This window comes from Larus michahellis, chromosome 3, assembly GCF_964199755.1.
Source record: "Larus michahellis chromosome 3, bLarMic1.1, whole genome shotgun sequence".
NCBI classification, from domain to species: domain Eukaryota; kingdom Metazoa; phylum Chordata; class Aves; order Charadriiformes; family Laridae; genus Larus; species Larus michahellis.
The window spans coordinates 6015305-6039754 of NC_133898.1; the positions used below are offsets into that span (position 1 = coordinate 6015305).

A 24450-nucleotide genomic window follows, 5' to 3' on the forward strand; every position below is an offset into this window, starting at 1 on the left:
TGTCCTTATTTATTACCTATGGTCTGATTATTTCCATTTGCAAATAATTTGCCATATTTTTGGCTGAGGAATACGCAGATTCAGCACAAAAAGGAACCCTATACTTTGCTTGCAAGAAAGAAAACTAGGCTGTACGTTTTTAAAACATTCCAGCTACAATAATATAATTATTATTAATCTGAAGAAATGATATGAAGTTAACGACCTCCGAGAGGCTACAATTTTAAACCTTTTTCCTACCCTAGGGAGACGGAGGATCAGCATTCCAATTCAAGCCCCAAGCCTGTGCCAACATATTTTATAAGCTAAATCCAGGCTTGGGAGACAGGCTGCGTATTTTTCAGCGACTAAACCAGTATAAATCACAAAGTGCCAACACACTATGAGGTTAATGTTGTGTTTTACTAAAGTAAGCAATTTCTATCACCATTTAAAAATGAGACAAGCAAAATTCAGGCAGACAAAATCTCATGCATCAAAGATTAATTTTTCAAGTACTGAGTGTAGGCTTTGGCTACCGAGAGAAGGCATTAGAGTGGGAGCAGCAGCAACCGCTGCAGTTAAAGGAGCATAAACATCTCCCTTATAACCCCTTCTCCTTGTCAGCTGACCGTAGCGATCAGAATCTGGTTTCTTTTTCTGCTACACATTGGACTTCTTATTTTTTTCTATTATTATTTGAGTAAAAATGACCAACTACATCCAAGTATGAAGGAAAGAAAATATATTAGCCTTAAGGGGCACAACGCCCTGCTGCAGCGCCAACATGCCTGAAGAATGACTATACGCCACCAGTGTGGAAAGGCGTATTCCGGTGCAAATTATTTTTCACCAAATTAGGAGACATTTTAAATAGCGCCTTACACATAAATGAAGCATTAGGAAAGTGTTTACCCCTTGTAACTTACTCTCTGTTTCACCAAGGGGGTATCCAGAGGATAAACCCCAGCATGTCAGATGCTGACGCCAGGGAACTGCGTGGGCTCCCGTCACCGCCACACTACGCTGCAAACTCAGTTCTGGAACTGCTCTCAGGAACATCAGAATTAGACCTTTGCCGAAATTTTACATGTCCAAAATTACAGAAATAAGGCCAGGGAGGGAAATTCAGGGCATCGAGTTTCTACCGCCCACCATTACATCATATTAATACACGCATTATTAAGCCAATGGTGGCCCCAATCACTGAGCACACGGTTCGGTTCTCCTCTTAGATTGTCTGTGCCTGCTCCTGTCTTGGAGTTCAGTGTTCAATGACCAGATTGTAAAAAGCGATGCCCAGAAGAGTAATATTTAGATTTAGCAGTGAGGATCAATAGTAAAACATTTCCTTTAGCCACAACGCATACATCTGTTAACTGAACAATTTGATGTGAAATGAGGATTTCCAGCAGTACATGCCGCAAGTTAACCACAGCGTGACACTACACAGAGCGCTGACAAATGCGCACTCCAGACCATTCACAAATTAAATTTTAAAGAATCTATCCATTAAAAAATGTATATGAGCTGGGCTCGCATCCAAAGACAAAGACCATATACTCTGGTGGTGGAAGATTCTTCCTGATACATATCCACACATTTTAACTGGTAGCTACAGCACTTGTCCTTTTCCTACCCAAACTGATGACAGACCCTGAGCAGACTTGGAAGAGAATTAGATGTTTGAACTTGTTTAGCTGAAGTTGATAAATGCATTCCCCGTTATTCCCCGTGAGTCCTAACTTCTCCCTTTGTGTGTATATGTGGGGGGGGGTGTACATAAGGGAAAGATAAGCCATAAAACCTTACAATATATCGTAAAACCCTCTCTAAAATATAAGCAGGTTTTAGGATCGAAGAAGTAATCATTAATATTTCCATTCCAACACATTTACAGCATATGCAATGTATACTATTGTTAACGGTGAATATAGCAGGTCATTAAGATGACTGGAGTCAATTAGAGCGAATTAAAACACAATAAAGACATCACTGCAATTATTTTCAAAATGGTTATAAAATACATAAACAGAGCTTATAAAAAACAGCTTTGAAATTTAGACACAACTCAGAAGAAAAACGCACAAATACGTAGTAGGTGGTTTTGTTAACCATAAAAATCCTTTCCCAAAGATACCTAAACAGCAAAAACATCACTCAAGAGCAAGGGGTCCTGGACCTTTGATTAATATTAACTTCCTCTACTTCATTTTAAATTTAGTTTTCAATATTTAAACAACAATAAAGATTTAAGAGATAAAAAAAAGGGATGGCAAACAGCGGCTGCAGCTCAGCGGTGTTTCAGGAAATACCCAACTAGGGCTTCTTCCAGCTAGATTATTTTTTCCAGTATGTGTCACACAGTTTGGGCACAATGCTGACAATAAAGTGATGCTATTCAGCTATGACAAAGAGTACAAAAACATCCCTCCTGGAAAACTATCATAACATTTATGAAGCTTCAATTATATTAATGTTTTTGTCACCCTATACTTATCAGCAGCCTTTTTCAACTGAAATTTCATCCACTTTCAGTCTATTTACGCATCTGGTGGCACAACTGTTTTCACTTAAATATTTAAAAGCAACTATGAGAGACGACCAAGGACCTTGACCAACAGGGAGGTATTAACCAAGTTAATCTTCTCTAAGCAATCCTCTCTCTTCGCCACACATTCCTCACTTTTAATGCTTTCCTTTGAAATTCCCAGACTTATTTTCCAATTCCCAGACTTACCTTTTTCCAGAAGGAACAGGAAGGCAGCAAACTGAACAATCATGAAAAGATAATGTTCTGTACATCAGAACCACGTGGAAGAAAGCATCTCTCTGACTCTCACATGTCAGAAATTTAGAATAATTTGTAACAAAATTCATGTATTATTAAAATCAAGCAAGGTTTTAAAAGAAAGTAAGCAAACAGAGTTCTTTGGGGAATCCTGGAAATTCGGACAATATTCTTGAATATTATTGCCCCATTTTTCCAATTGATCAGTTTTGCAGTATGGAGCAGAGTTTTGGAGTTCCATTTCTGCATAATCAACCTTTTAATTACAGCTCTGTAAGCAATCTCCAAGCAAATACGGAGAGATTTAAAATCCCTACCTTTACAGCCTTACTTTAAAATAATACCCTCCAAATATTCATCTTCTAAATCCAGAAAATTATGTCTATATAATGGAAGCACACTTTTTAGTCTCTACTTTTTAATCTCCACTTTTTAATCTGATTAAACAAATTTAAAGGATGATTCCTCCTACTGCGTTTAATACTAGCACTCCTCCTAACTACTTATTTCACAGCAGGAATTGTCTTCGAGAGCACGCTCACATTATTACTCCACATTGATCTACACAGTGATTTTGGATGAGAAGACTATGTCTTATATAGTATTTCCTAAAGGGCATTGCTTAACGTACTAGAAATATCAAGCAAACAGAGAAATTTATCCTAAATATTATATCTTTATTAACAACATAAAACAATCTATTAGAAACTGCCTAGCATTACCACCGACGTACCTCCACTGAAAGTCCACCTTTCAGATGGTTTGCTCTATCCCATATTAGAGGCTGTAAGATTTTATTTTCCCAGGTTTAGGGGTTTTATTATCAAACATTTCTCAGGAAAAGAAAGAAATTATTACTAGACATATAAACAATAGAAAAAAGTTAGTTTGGTGGTCCTTTCCTGCCAAGGTCAGGTACCAATTCCTTGCATTGGATGCTGTCACCACATCTTCAATTGGTTTGAAGCCCGTTAAATACCCTGAAGAACAGGACTGTATTTTTTAATATGTTCCGACAGGGTCTTTTTTTTTTTATGGTGAACCTCTGCAAGCAGATAACAAGCCACGAGGCTGTTACGGACCCTTGGTTCCAGCCATAAACACAATTTACATTCAGACCATTTTCTGCCAGTAGAGCCAACTGAGACTATTAATCAAATGAGAAAGAAAACAAGCATTTGTAGAGCTTTAAACAGATACTGTTCATCTGTTATTTAAAGCATGACGGTATCAGAGTACTGCTCAATGTTTGAAGACCAGTTGTACAATATTTAGAATGAACTTTTCTTTAAAAGGAACAACAATATGAAGTACAGAAGCTAAATAATTGATGATCGGTCTGGGAGAGCATTAAAGGCAAGTATCTCAGAGCAAAAAGCACTGCCTTTTCCAGCCCTCCAAAGCACTATGAAGATGTGGGCGCCCGCATAGGTGTTTGCTGAAAAACAACAATAGATGACATCAACCAAATTATGTATTCAGCAAATAACTCACTTGGCATTTGGGGGGGCTTTGTGTAGGCTTTTGCAGCACAGAAGGCAGATGGTGATTACACTGACTTCTGTAAAACTGTACTGAACATTACATTAACTGGCAATTAGAAAACTCAATTTGATTTCACTTCTATTTTCATACCGACTATTTTTTGGCATTCAAAACTATAGATCTTGAAAAGTTCATAAAGCAACATCTCTAGGCTATACACATGCTAATGTTGGTCTGTTCACGCTATTAGGATAAAAAGATGAGGAAAAAATGAACTATTTTATGTATTCTCTCCCTGAACATTTACTGTTACTTGTGTATTTCAGAAACTAATTCTCTGACTCAGATGCAACACGAACAAATCACAGAAAGCTAGTCTGTACCCTAAATCTTTGCATTTTTCAGTCAGACATTATTTTTCCATTTTTCCTTTGTGAAGAAATCGTTTATCAGGCCTGATCTTATTTAACGTAAGTAAATACAGCAAAGTATTCATAAAAATGCAATAGGTCGTAAAGGAGATTGCCAGAGTGGTTTTTATTTACCAACTACCAGCTTCCTAACAAAGCATACCTTCCCTTCAAACACCAAATTTAACTCCAGCTTCCTCCAAGCTGTCTACAAAACAAAGCAATACGTTGCGTGATCTTTGAATACTAAACCGTCTTTAATATGGAGTCCTCAGCTTAAGCCCAAGTCCTGCATCACAGGGCGCACGTGCAGGCTGCTCCGGCCCAGAGCAGCTTTGCTGATTTCAGCAAACTGCTTCCAAGCAACGCATTTCAGGATCAAGAACTAGAGACGGGAAAATCCCAGGGGTAGGAAACGCGACTATAACATTTTGCAGTTCTGTTAAATAACAAAAAAATAACAATTCCTCATGCTAGGAAATAAGTTTCACATTTAATATCATTATTCATCCAACGACAATCATGAGAAGAGCAGAGGCAAAATAATCACTGCACGACTCAAACTGTTAATGGATTATTGTATTTGGTCTCCTATTTACAAATAGGTAAGTGAAAAGCAAACTCATTGTGAAAGCTGGCGGTTATCCATTCACCTATAACCTTCAACAAATTGCCGACACACAAACTTCATCACAGCGCATCTGGATGGGGAAGTCATGTTGCTGCTCTCACCAGAAAAATCAGATGTAAAATAGTTTCCACAGTTAAATTGTAAGTACTATTATGACAAAGTGACACAGAATGACAAAGATATCCGGTGGCTCTACAGCTTTTTAAAATATGAAAACAGTCTCTCAATTGTTTGGTAACTTTCAGATGAATGGTCGACAAGGTACAGTAATTTAATGAGCCTACAACTAAAAGCTTCTTAAGGGAAAAGTAAAAGAAAACAACAGTTGGTGAATACAAAAAAAAAATACCTAAGAAATCATGAGTATCTAATTCTGAGCCTCTGCATGCAAACTGTACATTTCCCTCCCTGTGCCTGTCAGTTAATGTATCCTTTCCCCATCTCATGCTGATGCATGATCAAATAGAAATGCACGTGTCTTTGATGCAATTTCAATTTCTAAGAATACTGATTAGGCAGAATATTGACTTTTCTCTGTGTCTGGTTACAGGCTTTATTTCCAACTGCAAGTGATAACAGGTTTTCTCATTGTTTTGTTTTGTTAGTCCTACATAAAGACTAAAACAAAAAAAATTTCCTATAGTCTTCAAACAGGATCCCGTTCTACAAACCTAACTTAAGCAAGACCCATTTATCTGCTATAAAATTTAAAGGGAAGCCACACCTCAGACTTGACCCTTTCTCTTTCTAGCACAGTTCAGTGCTCGTTGCTTTGGTACCCTGTGTTTAATTTCTCTCATTAAAATACATGGGACGAGTCATGCACCTATGCATGAGCAGTTTTTCTGTCCCTTCCAAGATATTTTTTTTTTTTAAAGGGGAAGAACTAAACATCAAAAATCCCCAGTAGAGTAAATTATAACGTGTTATCAAACAATCCTTTCAGTTTTATAGGAATCTTGTGAAAATTTTGGCCATATACAAACTCAGCATTACTACAGCATTGAATCTTCCCCAACAATTTCGCTGACCTCTAGGCAAATTAACCTTCCATAAATAACCATTAACGTGTGGTAAAACTATGTATAAAACATAGCAAAGCCAACAAATGACTGGGAACTCAATCTTTTTCTTTACCTAAGGCATTAATGGCCACAGGAACCTAAAAAGATACCTGCTACTGCAGTAAGCATTTGATTTTACATGAAAAAACGTAGAACAAATTAAGAAAGCAGATCTAAATATATCTGAATGAGCCACGTTCCTAGTACAAACTGTGTATAAAAAGAAAAGAGATCTTGAATTCTAGTTATATGCTGTTTGTAATGCTGTCTTGCTATTTGTATCATCGTATCTTAATATACTATTATGTAAGATCCTAACTTGCAGAGATTTCACGCTTTTTATTCTTATGTAATAGACTGGCTGACCAATGTGCTGTCAACATGTTAGGTTTTTTCCCCAAGACAAACTCAACATCTATGCAACAAGGTCAAATACCCATCTTCCTATTTTAAATAAGATGGGGATTTTGATGACAATTCCACTTTTAACGTGCAAAAACATTCCAGCACTGAGCTGCACTCTGTTGAAAGCTAGTGTGGCAGATGCCTTCACAGTAATTGCCAATCAGCCTCTACGTAGCAGCTGAAAACACAATACATCGCTTTGATCTCCTCGGCTTTCAAACTATTCACAATCAAGGAATCTGCATGAAAAGTATGAAATATGCAACATTTCCAAAAATTGTCTCCATGGAACTTAAATATGATAATGTATATTTTGTTCATACTTCATAAAGCATTTCCAATCCTTTATTATGCATATGAAAGGATATGTTTTAGCTTGCAAAAAATAAACATGAAAGATGCTTTATATTTTAGAGACATCTAGGTTTTCATCGGATAACATAGGTGAAATAATCGTTTAGAAAAGCCTGAATTGCTTTGAGGGGAAGACATTATTACAGAACATGCTTAATTAAGTCCCACTGCTAATTTTGTAAAATGAATACCTTGTTGAATTAGACTAGAGGGAAATAAAGTATGCATACCAGCTCCACGTGCTTAAAACAAAAAGAAAACGCTAAGAGAGGGTTGACTTACATTTTGCAGGTAGGTCATATCCACACGTAATTTTGGCTTGCCCCGTCTCACAGCCACTCAGGTTGCGACATTCAGCAACTAAGCAGGGTCCAGCAGCTCTGTGTATACAGCCATCCACTACAAAAGCAAAGCCAGAAATTTTAATTTATTAAAAGCCAGTCTTCGTGTTGCCTTCACACAAATATGCCGTCACAAACATTTACTGCTCATTTTTACATTCGCAGCGCAGACCCGCTGATCCATAAGTAGATATCCAAATGCATACAAACATTTTTTCTGCCAGCATTAGTCAATGTGTTTATCCAAAAAATAATATTTAGTCAACTTCTGCTAACCAAAAACAGCTAGAAAAGGTAAGGGAGAATTCAATTTTCAGTATTAAAAAGGGTCTTATTCAAGGTTCTAAGAAATTCTCACTACAAATTATGAAAACAAATTTGATCCCCTGTTAAATGCCAAACTCTCTTTTACCACACGCCTCTGACGCTTCTACAATTGTGCAGACCATGTAATGTCACCGTCCTATTAATGCCTTATACAAACATTCCAAGGAATAATGCTGGTGGATTTGAAATATAAGAAATACCTTGTTTTGACCTTTTTTCTTTTTTACATTTTAAAATTTTGCATTATTTATGCAATACTTTGGAGTTAATTAAATAATTACTAAAGGTTGCAATTGCAGCTACGTATGCAAGAAAATTAGTAGAGTCCATAGATCTTGTAACCCTCGGGGGGCAGCGAAAGAATGGTAACAGCAGCAAAGAATAAAAAAAAAAGGCTGCTGGCACAGCATTTCTGCCCTCTCAACATGCAATCAAAGAAATCATTTACTGTAATTACGGCAAAAAGTTTAAGAAAAAGGAAACAAAAAAAAAAAGGGAAAATTGTGTGCATGAACATATTAGCTACACTAAGGCCCTAAGTCAGCAGCAACGATGAAGTTCAACTATGAGAAATAATCATCATATAAACTACAATATCAATTCAAAAAAGGTAAAATAAGCTGAAGTATAAAGGCTAAACAAATTACTTATAGAGATAAGAAAGGAAGATTCTGATGCCTGTCATTCAATATTTTCTTTCAGGTTTAACCAGTTCGAAACTAAAGCAGTTCCCAATAGCATTTTTGAAGCAATTAAACCACAAAAGGTTTGAAAAGCCAAGCGGAGATGGGTTTCCAAGAGACGCACGTGATCTGTTCATAGCATAACCTGTGTAGCTTTCTACAGGCTCGCATCGCAAGATTTGGGCAATATGAGACTTGGGCACCCAGCACACCTACCTACCATCCACTGCCCACTGGGATGCAGGGAGACCAAATAACTCCCTCACCCATGATGTTCTTTGAAGCTGGAATGGAAATGGCGATGGGTCTTTCTGCATTAAGAGCACAGTTGGTTTTGCAAGGTGTTAAATATTTCCCTGACGCCACGCATCCCCAAGTGGAGGGGAAGATAACATTGTTATCTGAATGAAGCCGCCTTCTACTAAGTGTTAAAAACTCAATTGCCTTTTTCGAGGTGTTCTATGCCAGCGTTAATATTGAGATGACACAGTAAAATTGTGTAAGCGGTTCCTTGTAATACTCCAATACTCATCCTGGACACAGTGCCATTTATTTTTAAAAAGTCATTTTGAAATACTTTATATTAGACAGATAATTACAGAATCGTGTAATGTTGCACTTTCAATTACAAAACTTTCATATTGGAAAGAATGTGGATGCCAAGCCACCAGTCAGAAGCTCGTTGTGCATTGTCTATGCCAAGACGCCAAGTCTTCTTACTCTACCTTAGCTGAACTTGTGCTTTTAACTTACCCAAAATCTCTGCTCAACAAGACTGCAAGATTCTAATGCAAGAATAATATTTTGTAACCTCGAGGGGAAAAAAAGAATGCTTGAAATCTATCCTGTGCTCATAATATCCGATTTAATTATTTTAACTTAATTACTAAATGCTTTTCCAAACCAAGCAGGATAAGTAAACCAGTATGTGTTGAAACCTCAAGTATATTTTTATAAGCACCACCACCACAATCTTTACCAACATTAATATTTCCTGAGACATTAACATAAAAACAGCACTGATGCTTAGGACTAGCACTTTCTGCACAATTCTTTACAGAGGAAGAATTCTTTCACCTCATGAGTACTGGACAAGGGCTCAAGTCCATGGCACTGGATTAACCATTTCCACCCCTGACATCCTTCTGATCTAGGGACAAGTAGGCACTCTCCCTTGAGCAGTGTCTGTACAATGATTTGTTCAGCTACTCTCTTCTCAACCAACTCAGCTGGATAAATCAACCTCTTTTTCCCTAAACTCCATTGATTTTAACCCAAGTCCAGCTCAGAGCACAGCCAAACAACAGAGCCTGCAAAAAGAAACCACCGCCTCTGGCAGGGAAGTGGAAGCACAGATTTGCCACTTCTAAATCTGCAATGTATTAACGTACCCGTTATGTTAACACACCACGTGCCAGATCAGCTATGACGGCCAACACACAGGCTCCCCATCCATAAACCATCTCATGATGGAAGAAGCATGCCCGTAATGCTCATACAGCTATGGTACGGATGGTCTATCACTAGTTTCCTGGAGCTGGTTCCACACAGGTCCATGTCCAGTCTTTAAAATTGAAGCAGCCTCCAGAAATATGAAAACATAATTGAAAAAAACTAAATTCTTAACGGAGGAAAATCAATTCTATCATAACCAATTTTGACATATGACAAGGAAAATGGAAGAGATCTGCCGAAACCAAACAAGTAGACATGCACACTTCTCTTCTAAGGGTGGCATAACAGAAAATGATTGAATGCTCCAGACAGGCATAGACAGAAACATAGACATTAGCATTTGATATACTTCAGTGACTGATGACATAGAAGAATGAAGGAGGGGGGGGACAACCACCAGCAAAAAAAGACCAACCCAAAACCCAAACACCAGACCGCCCACAATTTTCTGAATAATGTCTTTTTTCTACCATACTTTATTAAATACTTGAGCAGAGATGACATCTGATCTACGTACACATTTTCTATTTAATATGATAACTCAATAAATCATGACAGAAATACTCTATGTTTCCAATAACATACACAACCTATGACACAAGTTTGATAATTCTGAAAGCAAAAACCCAAGCAGTAAAATTTCTTGCAAAATACGAGCACCCTGCCTAACATAAAGAAAAAAAATTGGCAAAGGTAGAGTAGATTAGCAAATCTAAACGTGATAACTTCAGTCTCTGCTAAAACATGTCTTAGCTGTAGTAATTCAAAAAAACATGGAACGGGCACGCACAAAACATTTACGTGAGATATTTTGTTTTCTGGGAGCGTGCACTGACTAGTAATGTAAGAGTCCAGAGAAGTAAGCATTGTTAACATGGAAACTCTATGGAAATTACAGATAACGGCAACAACCTCACGAGGGAAAAATGATGGCCAAAGATATATTGTTATTGTGGAGTAAGGAGGAAGAGATTTACATGATAATAATGGCATGCTGCCAAATTGCTTTTATAGGAAAGTGAAGAATCTTTGATTTATTGGTTTCAGATACTTCATCTGTATCATCAGTTTGATATACAGATGCTCATCTGCATTTTTCAAACCAGATCTGGAAAATGACAAAACATATCCTACTGTTCCTTCCCTGGAATTTCTTTGTGCAACTGGCTGAAAAACCCAGGCATTTATGGTCGAATCTGACTTGCGTCATGTGACAGTGATAAGGAATTATGCATTATCACTGTTTTCTACAATCAAGGAAAAATGTCATCTTACTTCAAAGCTATCGCTCTGCTTCACAGTATGCCTTTTTTCTACAGGCCACCTTCCTGTCCAGGTTTATGGAAATCACATATATGTACTTTGGGTCATTTATATACACAAGTGACCTGCCATTTCACAGCTACGGGAAAGATGTAGGAAAATCCCACAGAAAAAGCTATCAATTGTAACTTACAAGAAATCCCATCTCTGGTTTGCATGATGATTAATTGGCATTTATATGTACTGGTAACACTTGAATGTACTAAAGACAGGGCTGCTAACTGTCCTTATTGATACTGTGCTCCTTGATATGAGTTTCATCCATATAAACCAAGCTATTTCTAAGGATTTTTGACAGCATTAATACTAAATGAGTCCTGCTCGGGGCCACCAGTGAGGTGGCAAACATCCACAGGATGGTCCCTCTTCTCATCTGCATTCCCCTTCGCAAAAAGCAGGCTGCCAGGCTGACGAATGTTCCCCACAATCTGCCTTGAGGCAAAATAAATGCTTTGAGAAAGCACGTAACACTTTTTGCTTTCAGATGACTGCAACAACTTAGGTGGCTCAACTTGTCTTTTGAAGTGTGATCCCCTTATTCACTGTGCCGTCGTGCGTGGAGACGCCATACAAATGGGGTTTCTATATTTACTGCTTCACCATGGTTTGGCTGGACGAGCGTGTGAAAGGGGTTTCTTAGTTTTGAAGACCTGGGTAACATGAACTTTATTCTGAGGGCTGAAGAAAGGCTCCAGGAGCCTGCGATTTAGCTCTATAGTTCAAGTCGTTCATGTTTGCGTAAAGCTATGAAAAGCACTGCTCCAACATTTTTTCATTAAAAACAATATTAGCAATCTCATTGCACGCATCCCTAAGTTTTAGGAGCCACTAGGGACAGCACTTTGTTCTCCCAACTATTCAGCAGAAGCTGTTAATGAAGAAAAACTCTTTTCAAAGCTACTGCAGTCAATGGTATTGGTTGCACACAGAAGTCACCTGAAAATAATTGCTTAAAATACATGGGCAAAATCAAGTGTGAAAATAAAACTCCTAGGCAAAATGACAGTGTACTAAAAAATGTCTTAAACAAAAATACATAAATCTTTGACATCTTTCTCACTGCACACTAAAGGATGCTAAAAGGTTAAATCCTTTCTTATTCGGTTTATCGTAAACAAACTGAATTTGTTCTCCAGAATTAAAGGGTTAAAGTTATATAGTAAAAACTAGATAATTTACTGATGTACAATACAGAATAAATCTATTTCTTATAGAAAATCTCTTAAAATTGCAAATGAAGCAAAAGCGCAGCAAACACAGAATTAAGGGTATCATGGGATGCTGCTTAAAAAAAAATAAATAACCTCAGCAAAACTAGCCTTGTAGTGCAGATGGTAATAAAAAAGGGTAAGGTAATCAAACACCACAGCGAAAAAATACAAATTCCCCTGGGAATAATAAGGCCCAAACTTCTTTTGTGACCTTGTGTGCAAGCCTGAATAAATTGAAGTTACAATGTATACAACATATGCAGATTTATCACGTTACATTTCAAGAATCTATATATTCTTTTTCCATAGTAATTCCTGTTCTCTGGTGCTTTTCCATATTTTCATTTCTCATTTTCACATGGAAATTCAGGAGATTTACTTATCTAAGGAAGTTAACCATGCATGATTTATCTATGAAGCGGTACTGTTCTCCCACATGGCAAATGCCAGGAGTGAATAAAAACAGAAAACTGTCGTTTTATGAGATACTTGGCTAGGGACACACAAGAGGAACTGGTTTGCCCAGACTGTAGCACACCTCTGGTATACATGCCCTCAGTCCTTGTGGACCTCTCAAAAATGTACGTTGCAAGGACGTGTGTGGAAACCAAAAAAAAAAAAAAAAAAGAAAAACAAACAAAACAAAACACCCCCAGACCTTCTCCCCCCACCAAGCCCCCCCCCCATGCCCCCCCCCCCCAAAAAAAACAAACAAACTCACAAACAAAAGCAACCTCATTCTGCAAAACTGGTAAAGCACCTCGAGGAAGTTCATTGGTATCAAGTGCTGCCAAAGCTGCAACTGCACCTCTGAGACCGATGTCGAGGGGAAATAAATCCTGCCCAGCAAGAGACAACAGCTGCTGGTCTAATGAACAAAGGTGGGGATCTTAAAAAGATTACAATACAGATGCCAGGCGGCCGCCGCTGCTGGAAACAGCAATTTATATTACTGAGATGGCCTCTGCCATTGGGAAGTTTAATGAACTGAAGATTTTTAATCAATGCACTGGTTTATAGGCCTCCAACATAATTAATTTTAAATACTTAGCATTTATACGGTACTTTCCGGCCAAGATCTCAAGGAGTTTTAAGAGCACGATCTGATTTAGCCTTAAAATTCTCCATTCTAAAAACGAAAAGCACACATGAACTATTCATTTTGAGATGGCTATTTCACTGAATTAGGTTCACGATTCATCACAGACAATCTAAATTTATAGTTCCTTAAATAGTCTTATTTTAAGAAACTCTTAGTGCCTACACCTGAGTTAAATCAAGACAAAACGGTGAGTTTAAAGTCTTGATGCTCAAGACACTCATTACCTAATGTGTCAATTCCCATTCTCTGTATAGTGCCTATCTTTATTTAAGAATCAACATTTTGAGATTGCACAAGAGGCCTCACCGCAGCCAAAATTAAAATTCTGGGTCCTCCCAGCTCCAACCACTAACCCATGTTACAGAGTGACTTTAATGAAAAGTAATAATAAGATGTAATAATACCATTATTCCAGTACAAACTGCAAGGAACAAACCTACTCATGACAATGGCATGTGCAAGTCTTATTGTAAAGTCATACATGGGAAACTTGTATTTTAGAATATTGTTTAGCTGAAGTCCTCCAAATTTAGCCAGTTACTGCCTGCTATGGTGAAAAGTGTTGGAAATTAAATTTTAAAGCCAACTGGTGGTTTTAAGAGAAGGCTGCCCTTAATCTGGATGCTGTTCACATGCCAGCACAACAAAAGCAGATGAAAGATCCAACATAATCGATGTGTGTGCTATAAACTGGCAAAAAGACATATGGAAATAAAGAAGTCAACAACGGTTCAAAATAAAGCTCACTTACCCGTGGACCTGTTAAATTTTAAGTGCTCTACATTTATTGCACACAAACAATCACTCTCACTTTGACAAAAACACAAAACAATAGTAAACTTGCAAGTTTTGGCAGACTTTTTATTTTAGTCAAATATCTTGGGATATCAGAAACTCATATTAAAAATATATGAAAAGCCAAGAAAAAGTTGTCCTGTCACGTTAGCAATAATGATTGGTAAATTACTTCCATAAACGACTAAGCAATAAAGAAAGCATTTGTTTTATCTCACACTTAGGACGTCATCTTTCTTAGTCTCCAAGTGCTCCAGTCCAATTTTGTAGACAGAGTTATAATGTCAATAGGATTCACACTTTTGTCAGCCCACTCAAGCAGCATAAGGCCTCAGAGAAACATGGGTCTGATAAACCTGTCTGAATGTCACACTTTTGGCAGGAAAAAAAGAACTAGGAAAGGCTCCAATAGTGTTTTCCCAGTTTTTCCCAGTCCAAAACGCTGACATTAAGGCATGTGTGAAGGAACCATTCACTTCCTTTTAATTGTGTTAGTGTTGAGACACCTGACACACCACACTCTTCTACAGATGGAAATGGGACAGCTAAGCCTTAAATACCTCACTGCAGCAAGCAGAAACAAAACGCATGTTGTTGTTTATCGAGAAGCGAAGCGATAAGCTGAAGTCTGGTGAAATTTCAGGCTATTCTACGCTATTAAACCAAACTCAGCTCATGTTCATCTCAACTTGCTCCCCCAGCTTCCCAAACTGACTATTAAGAAGCTCTAAGTTTTTTTTAACGTGGCATCACCCTGAAGAAATGGGTTTGGTGACTCCAAAATCCTTTCCTCAGCCTCCTGGGTGGGCAGTCACAGGACCTCATTTCCAGCTGGATACTGCACAGATTGGAAGGACAAAAAGGCTTGACAACATTTTATTGCCAGGGTGCCTACTTTGTCCTGGATTTCCATTCATGTTAGTGTGCTATAATTACAGGACTCCCATTCTTCATCAGGAAAACAACTCTGAAGTTGAACTTCATGCATCACAGCTTCTTCTTATGCCCACTAAAAAAATTAAAAGTGTGTGGAACAGATTAAGACCGTGTGAAAAAAATTATAGCTGTGTCCCTCTGAAAAGGCAGGAAATTGGGAGGGTGAGTTACACTCTTTGCACATACAAATAAAGTTCTAGTCATTAAGCTTTAACCTACCATTTTGGGGTTTGCACCACCTTGACCTTAAATGATGTAAATGTCTAAGGAGATGATATCGGAACTTTTTTGCCCCCACTGTCACAAATTAGGCTCTGCTTAACACTTACTCTTAATTGCACGCAGAGAAGTCAACACCCACCTTCACCTGGACCAAGACACCGGCTGCCTTCAGCCCCTCACTTGCTTCTTTCCTTTAAACAAGCACCTTCGTGCTTCCTCCCTCAAGCACAGGAGAAATTCACAGTAAATACCCCCGTTATTGTTTCTGAAATCTCGCTGAAACTCTCTTTTGCTATGATGGCTATTAAGCTATTGATGACTTTAGGCTATTACCTTCGTATCAATCTCTGTCTTGTGCATAGAACTATGGAGCCTGTTTTTCCTCCTGCACTGTTTGGAAACATTAAGTTAAACTCTGAGAAACAGTAAAAAAACCAAGTATCTAAAAAGATAAAAAATATGTTTGAAAGGGCAACGAAACTCAGGTTTTATTTAAAAAAATGATCTACTAATGTTCTGATGCTGCATGTAAATGAAATAAAGAACACAGAAACGGACAAACTGGTAAAATACACCGTCCATCCGCCTCAGCAACCTATCTCACATGATGGCCAAAGGCAAATGCTTAAAAGAAGAGGTCAAGATCAGAGAAAGAAATTACCAGTGCTTCCACAGAATATTCTTCCAGCCCTTCAGTACCGGCAACTCACAAGCCTGAGCAAGATGTCTTTTCTGTATCACTCTGGACATGCTTTTTCCTTGGGTTTTTTGTGAGCATTTTGTGAGAGCATCTCAGACACATACAAGCATTTGGATTGCTATCTGCCAATTTTATGTAGTCCTCTCAGTAAGGGGGACAGCAGCATTAGCAGGGAAATAAATCCTGCAGATCATGCTGAGTAAAAGCATGCTACTAACCTAGAAAAAGAGAGTGAAAGTAGAAAGAACTACTTCAAAGTTTTTAAGAAAGTTTTTTTGTTTGGTTGGTTTTTTTGCCCCCATTTACAACACACACAGACAAGCACTTCCTCTCTGTTGTTTGATAAATATTTTGCTTTGGGTTTTTGGTAATGCATCTTTTCCTTCTCTGTGGGTTTCAGCACTTTAGGGCTCCGCATGAAAAGGCAGGAGACTGCAATGGCATGCTCCATTACTTGAAAACGTTTCAAAAATACTAAGTGCATGGGCCAGTCATGTAGATAAATTGTATTAAGCCAGAATAGGTATTTGCATATTTGGAGCACAGTTATTAAGCAGTCATCTCACAGTGATTATACATATTTATTCACTATGATCAGCTAGCAGTTATCAGGCACAGGTCAAGGATTTAGACAGAGCAGGCTACCAAGTAATAATTGTAAAATGACTGTGTAAAAGGGAGCCTTATAACTGTGGTGCATCCTCACAGCCCAACAGGCTGTTAGCCTGCCACTTCTAAGAGTTTTAAAGGTATACTGAAAATAAATTTTTTTGAAACGTTGAAAGTTAACCACTTTTTCCCCACTGAAATGCAAGGGGATGTGATCTAAGACCTTCTCTTCACAGAGACCACAGAAGCAAAGGCATTCTTACATAGGTCTTTGGGGATTTGACGCCTGAAGAGTTCTGTAGCGAAATATGACTTCTAACTAAATATAACTAAACCAGACATGGGAGAACGTGATGTTTCTCTTCAGCTATAGGGTGCACCAAGCCCCAGAACACTATACATCACTGCTAGAATAAAAGAATACATCAAAGCTTTGGAGAAAACCTGGAAGAAGACACTGAGCCTCAGCCAGACGAAGGAGGTATATGATGCAAGGTGAATAGCTCCACTTCCCTGAAAAATCTTGCAAAAGAAAGATGGGCAGGTCTGCCGAGAAAAAAGCTTTTGCGACTTACGACCTCAAAGATTACTTTCTAAACACTTTTTATAAGCAATTTGTTTGTTTGTTTTCAGGAGTCATCTCCTCCCTTCCTCTCTAACCCATACGGGTTCAGCTTGACTGTGCGACAGCACGGAATCTTCCTGCAGGTTTAAGTGATGCGTTATCTACAGGAGAGAGAGAAGATGAAGAAAGTCACAGAGGACAGGCTTGTTACAGAAGCAAAGTGTGTCCAGTTGTGCACATACTTCAAAAGGGACTTAAAAAAACCACAAGGATGTAGGAACTCTGAATTAGGGCAGCAGCTGGAATATACAAAGGAATAAGACTAAGTATCAACAAGGAGATGTTCTCTTGCTTGCAGTAAGGCTTAACAGGCTATAGGAATACTAGGAATTAATTACTGAGTAGCGGTTGGTTTGCTTATTTCCTGGACCATTTTCACTTGTGCTAATTTACTTTTATCATGAACCACTGAAGGGAGAAAACTTGGTTGAGATACTTCTCAGTCTGCAATCACAGAAACATCCTCTCAATTTGGAGTGCTGTTTCAAGCCAGATTAATTAACAGTATTAATTATAAAAAAATTGCCTTGCAATAGGTAAATCCAATTGAACACATTACAATGTATTCAAATGGAATAAATACAAGGGAAGAAAAAGGTAAACACTAGATTAACTGGAAAATTATGTATGAACATGGTTCTTTCAGATAATGTTTTAACACAAGCCTGAGAACTAATTACCCATAAAAAGTCTCAAATATTCTTTCCTTTTGTTGAGATGCTATGACAAATCATACATGCAACACGTCTAAGACGAATGCTTGCCAAAAGATAACTTAAAAGATCTAGGACATAATCAACATTCGGCAATGTTGAAACACCAAGTGTTTTCCGGCAGCCCGTACAAAATATCACATACGCTAAGTACAACTTCCCCTATAAAAACAGTATCTTTTCCAGATACAGACTCATACTGCAAATCAAATAGAGAGGAGAAACTATTTCCTCTCACTAATATGTCAGACTGCATTGCAGAATCTGACAAATCTATAAAAATATTAGAGGCATCAGCACAACCTTCGCACATAATTAACCGTATATGGAGTAAAGGGGGTAAGCTGCCATCATCAGATCCTACCTTCCATTTCCACTTTCCTCAGCAGATTGTGTCTGACAGTAAAGTTCTGTTTCCAAGGGAAATAGAAGAGCATTATAACTAATCTAAGATTATTAAATACATTCATAACGATCAAGTGGAATTTAAGTGACTGCATACCCATGAATAAAAAGAAAAAGAATAAAAACTCTTAAGTGTTTATTTATTTACGGTCAGAAGATAAAACAAGACAATGGAAAGAGCGTTAGATAAAAAATGCCTTCCACGTTGCCCACTGTGCTTGGGGCTTTTGTGCAGTGTAATCACCTTGGATAAAAATAATTTTAAAAAGGAGGAGGACACGAAGCCTGATAATAGCAAGTGATCTTTAGAGTTAATGGAAGACTCGGAAGCCAAAAGTTGCCGGGGGACCTCCTCTGAGTGGTTCACCATCCAGCCCTCCACAGGGTCGTACCCCAGCAGCCTGTTTAATCAAGTCCCACACAAGCTTCTTTAACCTACAGGAAAGGTAAGCCTGTAATTAATGAACTTATTACTTATCTGAGCTGGCTGCAACCCTCCTTATGCTCCGTGAGTTGTGGGAAGGGAAATTAAAGTACTAAGCACAGCTTAAAATTACAATCTAATAGTTTTCGAGCAAGAAACAAGACATCCCACTCGGGTGGCTATATTTACCAGTTCGGTAATTCTGGTAATTCCCTCCCAAATAACTTTATGTTTGTCCTAAAACACTATTAAAAGAGAGATAAGGAACAGAAGAACTAAAGAGCTGGTTAATCTGTGCAGCATCATTATGTATTATTTAGTTTAATATCTTCTTGTAGTAAATACAAAATCATTATGTGCCATTTTCTTCAAGAGAACATTGTAGTAAATTTGGTGTTGCAACAGAACCATTAAAGTATAATAGTGTACACAGAAAAATTCTACTGATTAGCAAGCAAAAATATGTAATTATAGCCACAGTGTAGGACTCAGTTGGCTGGTGTTTTATTGCATACTGCTTTCTAAGACTACTTCGCTGCCAAAACTAATGAGGAAAATACTGAGTTGTTACTTCCAGTTGTACTAGAGGTTTTTGTCTTGATTTTATTGACATTTTTAAAGTGATCATCACATGTAACAAACAAGCCACAGTGCCAACACTGTGAGCTGCAGTCTACAATAATTAACAAGTAAACAGCATTAATTCCATAGCAATGTTCCACAGATACATAATGTATTAACTGAATCTTTAAGAGCTAATTCCAAACAATAATTTACCCAAAGCATCTCAAGTTCTCTGCAGTTTGAGCAGTATTAATGAAATGATACAACAGCACCAAGACATGACTTTAAAAGGAAAAACCAGCTCAACATTAGCCCATAAAAGTTGCAGTAAACATATTCAAATGTGCATATGTCCAATATATAAAAATACAGTTTTTAAAGAAAACACATATGATCATAAGTAGACAGATTGAACAATACATATCCTATGGTATTTGGTATTATACTTAAGCCTCCAGATTTTCCTTTCCAGCTCTCATTGTGTGGATGAGGGGGTGTGCGGGTGAGGTGTATTTCCAGCATTGTACAAAAAAAGATGGAAAGTTCCAGTTTAAAAAGCTTGCAGAGAAATAACAAAACCAAAGAATTCATCTGTTTCTGAAAAGTTATGTCAGAACCTTTAAGCCAGACTCATTAAATTTACTGGATTTTTAACCATATGTGGTTCATACCTAAAATGCAGCCTGATACCATTAGAAAGAAGTCATCGTTCTCATTTCACTTCCAAATCGGCATCCTTTCCAGAAACATTTATGGAACACAATCCTTACCCATATTTCAAAAAAAAAAAAAAAAAAAAAAACAAAAAAAACACAACAAAAAAAAAAAACACCAAACAAACCAACAGCTTATGCCAATGGTGGCAAATGCAGAATAAATTTTGACATAATTCCTAACCCTATAATTCTTAATATTACTCCACCCTCTCTCAGAAAATTCTACTTTTAAATATAGTTTTGCATGCCTACTTTCGTATTATTCAAAGGCCTGCAAATACGAAGTCATACACAGGATTATGAGAAGAAATTACAGTGAATTTGGGAAGGAAGCTCGGAGAGGCATCATGAACTGCTATCTATACAAAGGGCATAAAAAGCCCCATCTACATTTTTCTACTAAAATTTAGCACTTTAGGTACATCTTCATTAGCAAATACAGAGGACCGATAAGAGTACATCTGTGGAGTAAAACAACTGGTATTGAGAACCTGTGGTATAAATACCATACACGTTTCAGGGGTTTCTTTGGTGGTACAGAGGGGTTTTGTTGTTTGGGTTGTTGGGTTTTTTTGCTTTTGTTGATTTTTATTTTGGACTAGGTCTTGACTGGTCCATGGACTGAATGTCAGTTTTCTGACGGAATGCTTTAGGGACACGTCCTCCAGTCTAGTTTTACTGGAAAGAGACCTAGCTCACGTGCTCCAAGATATTTGATGATACTATATACCAAAGCAGTGAGGAGAGTCAGGGGATTTCCTTCACAAGCATGTTCTAGGCCCCCACTATAAACAACAAGGTAAATGCACCCTTTAAGTATTGTTTTTAGTTGACATTTATTTGATTTTTTTCAGCATTTTTAGCAACGCCTGAGTCAGTGCACCTGCAAATAAAAAGGAACAGCCCCCATTCTTACACCCAAGTGAAACAAATTTCTGCATTATAAGAGGCCGGCAGTTTTGCTACTGAGCCCTAACAACCTGTGTAAATCAAAGTTCAAAAGATCAAAGTAACTATTCACATCAAACCCAAACTCTGCACCAGCCACACACAGAAGTCAGCACGATAGGATATTCATCCCTTAAGGTTTTAGTTGTAAACAGGCACTAACAAACAACAGAGCAATGGCAGAACAAAAACATTCAGCAGTCACCCTAGGGTACAAGCATAAACAAGCCTTGTCTTAGAATGACTAATACGTTCTGCTTGCAGTGGTGATGTTAAGGATGAAGCATCAGGAAGCATCAAGACTGAGGGAATGATGGAGAACCTTTTTCACAGCATCGAGACCACTTACACAAATAATCTAATGCCATAGTTCTAGTAACTTCTGGTGGGAAGCTGATTGAGAAAAGTCATCCTCCCCGCCTTCACAATATTATACAGAAAATTTTACACAGCTAAGTACTTGTGAAGTACACATCTCGGTTCAAACTGAATAAGCAAAAGGTGTGAATATGATGGTGAAACACTTTATAAAACAGTCTCCAGAAGACCTCTGGTTAACTTACAATCCCATACCACAAATATTTCGCATGTTTCAGTATTACCAGCATCACACTGCGAAGACAAGCTCATCACAGTCCTATGGAAAGATGATGCTATTCACTCCAATAAATGGACATCTTAGATTTACTGGCTTTAATAGTATTAATGTATTTTATTTTCAGCATGTATCCTTTGATAGAATCAGAGAATAACTTAGGCTGGATTGGACCCTGGAGTTTATGCAGTCCTACCCCCCCGCTCAACTTTCCTTTACAAAACAAAAGCATGGTTGAAATAGATCAGTCTTCCAACCCTTCTGAAGTGAAGAAAATCTACAGAAAATGTTGAGAAGCTGCTCTACCATCTAAAAATCTTTTTATTGTTATTATTTTTAATAATTATGTTTATGCTCCAGGGTGAAACAACACCCAACACCTACATGTTATTGAAAATAAATATTTTTCAATTACTAAGATGGAAGAATGAAAGCTAAACAATAATTGGCACAAAAGGCTCACTCGAAAACAGTCCCAAGACGACACCTATTCAGTTTGGCCAGGCACCTATTTGTGGTGATAGCAAGAACCACAAAAAATAGGTGTAGCTAAAGTATTAAGGAGGATGAAAGGCCTAAACTGACAGCAAATGCAAACCAGATCTGAATACTCCCATCAGACCTCCATTTGTGGAGGCCAGGCTATTATTTGTTATCTGCAGATTGAGGTATGCATAACATGGGCAGGCACTGCAGGCAGAGGGATGAGCGCAGAGATCCAGACAATCTGAAGTCTCAAATCTCTCAATACGTAACATAGTGTGACTCAAAACAGAAAGGGCTGACTTTTAAGACCACTTTCAGCGGAGAACTGGGGCTCTGATTTTCCTTCTTCATGTCCAGATTATTTTTCTTAATTTTGCTCTTCCTTTTCAACAAGAACAAGTTTTTTATAACTACCTCTGCTAATTAGATGGCCAACTTCCTGATCTATTGACCTATTGCACAATATGATTTTAATTAGTTCACACTGGCATGCGATGCCTGGAGTTTAAGTATTATTTTGCCTGAACAAATCTATTTGCCCGTTGAAAGCATTTACATAAACAACCCAACAAAACCATTTTAAAAAAATATTACTGTATAAAATCCAGTGGGATAGAGTTCATTACTGGTCCAACTGTCATAAAAAGGCGAGAGTGACATTCACGACCTTCTCATAGGCAGTTTTTTCTATTAAACTACGCTTCCTACTTGATTTTTTTTTTTATTTAAAATTAATAGGATTTTTTTTTTTGTCAGGTACTAATATATATTGTTCCTTTTCCATTAATGCCTTATGTGCATGTCAGCACAGATACAGATATTACAAGATTTTTTTGTTTTGAATAGAAATCTCATTGAGCAATGTTTTACAGACCAGATATAATTTGAATGCAAGAGCTTTTATCACATCAAAACAACTCCTAAAGGCTTTACGCAGCTGTTTTATTAGAAGATTTTATGTACTTCACAAAGGAGACAGACACCAAATGTGAAAATACAGAGAGGGAGGCTGAGGGTAAAGTGAAATGTAGTATTTTCAATACTTTTCAAGACCCTCCCTCTACCTCCGGAAAGCCCCACGTCTCTGGTCTCTCTTCACTTAGTCTACTCTCAGTTCTTCCATGCCTCCAACCTGGACCTTTTTGGTTTGCCAGCAGGATAAAACCCGCGTGTGCTATAGTGAATCTGAAATACTGTCCAGGAACACAATGGCAACAAAATCTATAATGGCTGAGTCTCCCTGGATTTCACCCCCTTAAGAGAGGCTTCAGTTTCTCTCTGGACATCAGTTTTCAGAAATGTGCAGAAACTCGCTTGTTTTGAAACTTGCAATCCTCTGTCAAACACATCTGCAAATAACCAGTAGATTAAATAACATGTTGGGAATAAATAGTAGGCAAGAGACAGCACAAGGAAACCAGAATAAGAACGTTTCATTATCTGCAGACTACTCATAAAAGATGGGGCATAACCAAAGCACAAACGGATACTATCACATATTTCCTTTCCAGTTTGACAAGAAATCCCTGACAAAACTGTCTTGGGCTTCAAGGAGCCCCAGGTTTCACTACACCAATCTGCCCATCTGTGAATGAGTAAGTGAAGCGTGTGCGCCTGTGGTCACAACATTTATGAAATACAACGAAGATCACGGACGAGACTGACAAGATGACTCAGTGAATATCAGGGTTTGAACTTCCACCTCCAGCACTTATTGGTGGAATATTGACTGAGAAGTCATTCAGTCTGGACATTTTCTCATGTTCAGCAGATTCCCTATCAAATGTGAGACGAGTTAGTGTTGCAAGCCTACTTGAAAGCAACAAAATAGCTCCACGAGACAGCATCTTCACTTTGTTTAGATGACATAGAGTTAATCATTGTGAAACTAATAACGTTCTGTTGATACTTCAAATAGACGCCCCGGGAAAGCACAGAATAAAAAGTTAGGAGAAAAAAAGTTCAGATAGCCACGTTCAATCTTTCCCTTCTATTATTCATAAACCTGCACGTTTTAAAGGAGAACGCAATAATTAGGGGTTTGCGGAGAAACCTGGCCTCATTAAGTTTTAATGCCTACAGATCAGGAGGTATACTTCTCCCCTGCAAACACAGAGGCACATTTTAGTAGCGCTTCTCAAAAAAAGAAAA

The 24450-nt window shown here is 37.9% G+C and overlaps 1 protein-coding gene across 6 annotated transcripts in view; it reads right to left on the reverse strand.

Moving 5' to 3' along the window:
• MACROD2 (mono-ADP ribosylhydrolase 2) overlaps positions 1-24450 on the reverse strand; it is an 890626-nt gene that overhangs the window by 611038 nt on the left and 255138 nt on the right. For all 6 annotated transcript variants that reach the window (XM_074578439.1, XM_074578437.1, XM_074578438.1 and 3 more), the window contains exon 5: positions 7402-7518. In XM_074578439.1, coding sequence (XP_074434540.1) covers positions 7402-7518 — 117 coding nt within the window. The remainder of the gene's footprint in view (positions 1-7401; positions 7519-24450) is intronic.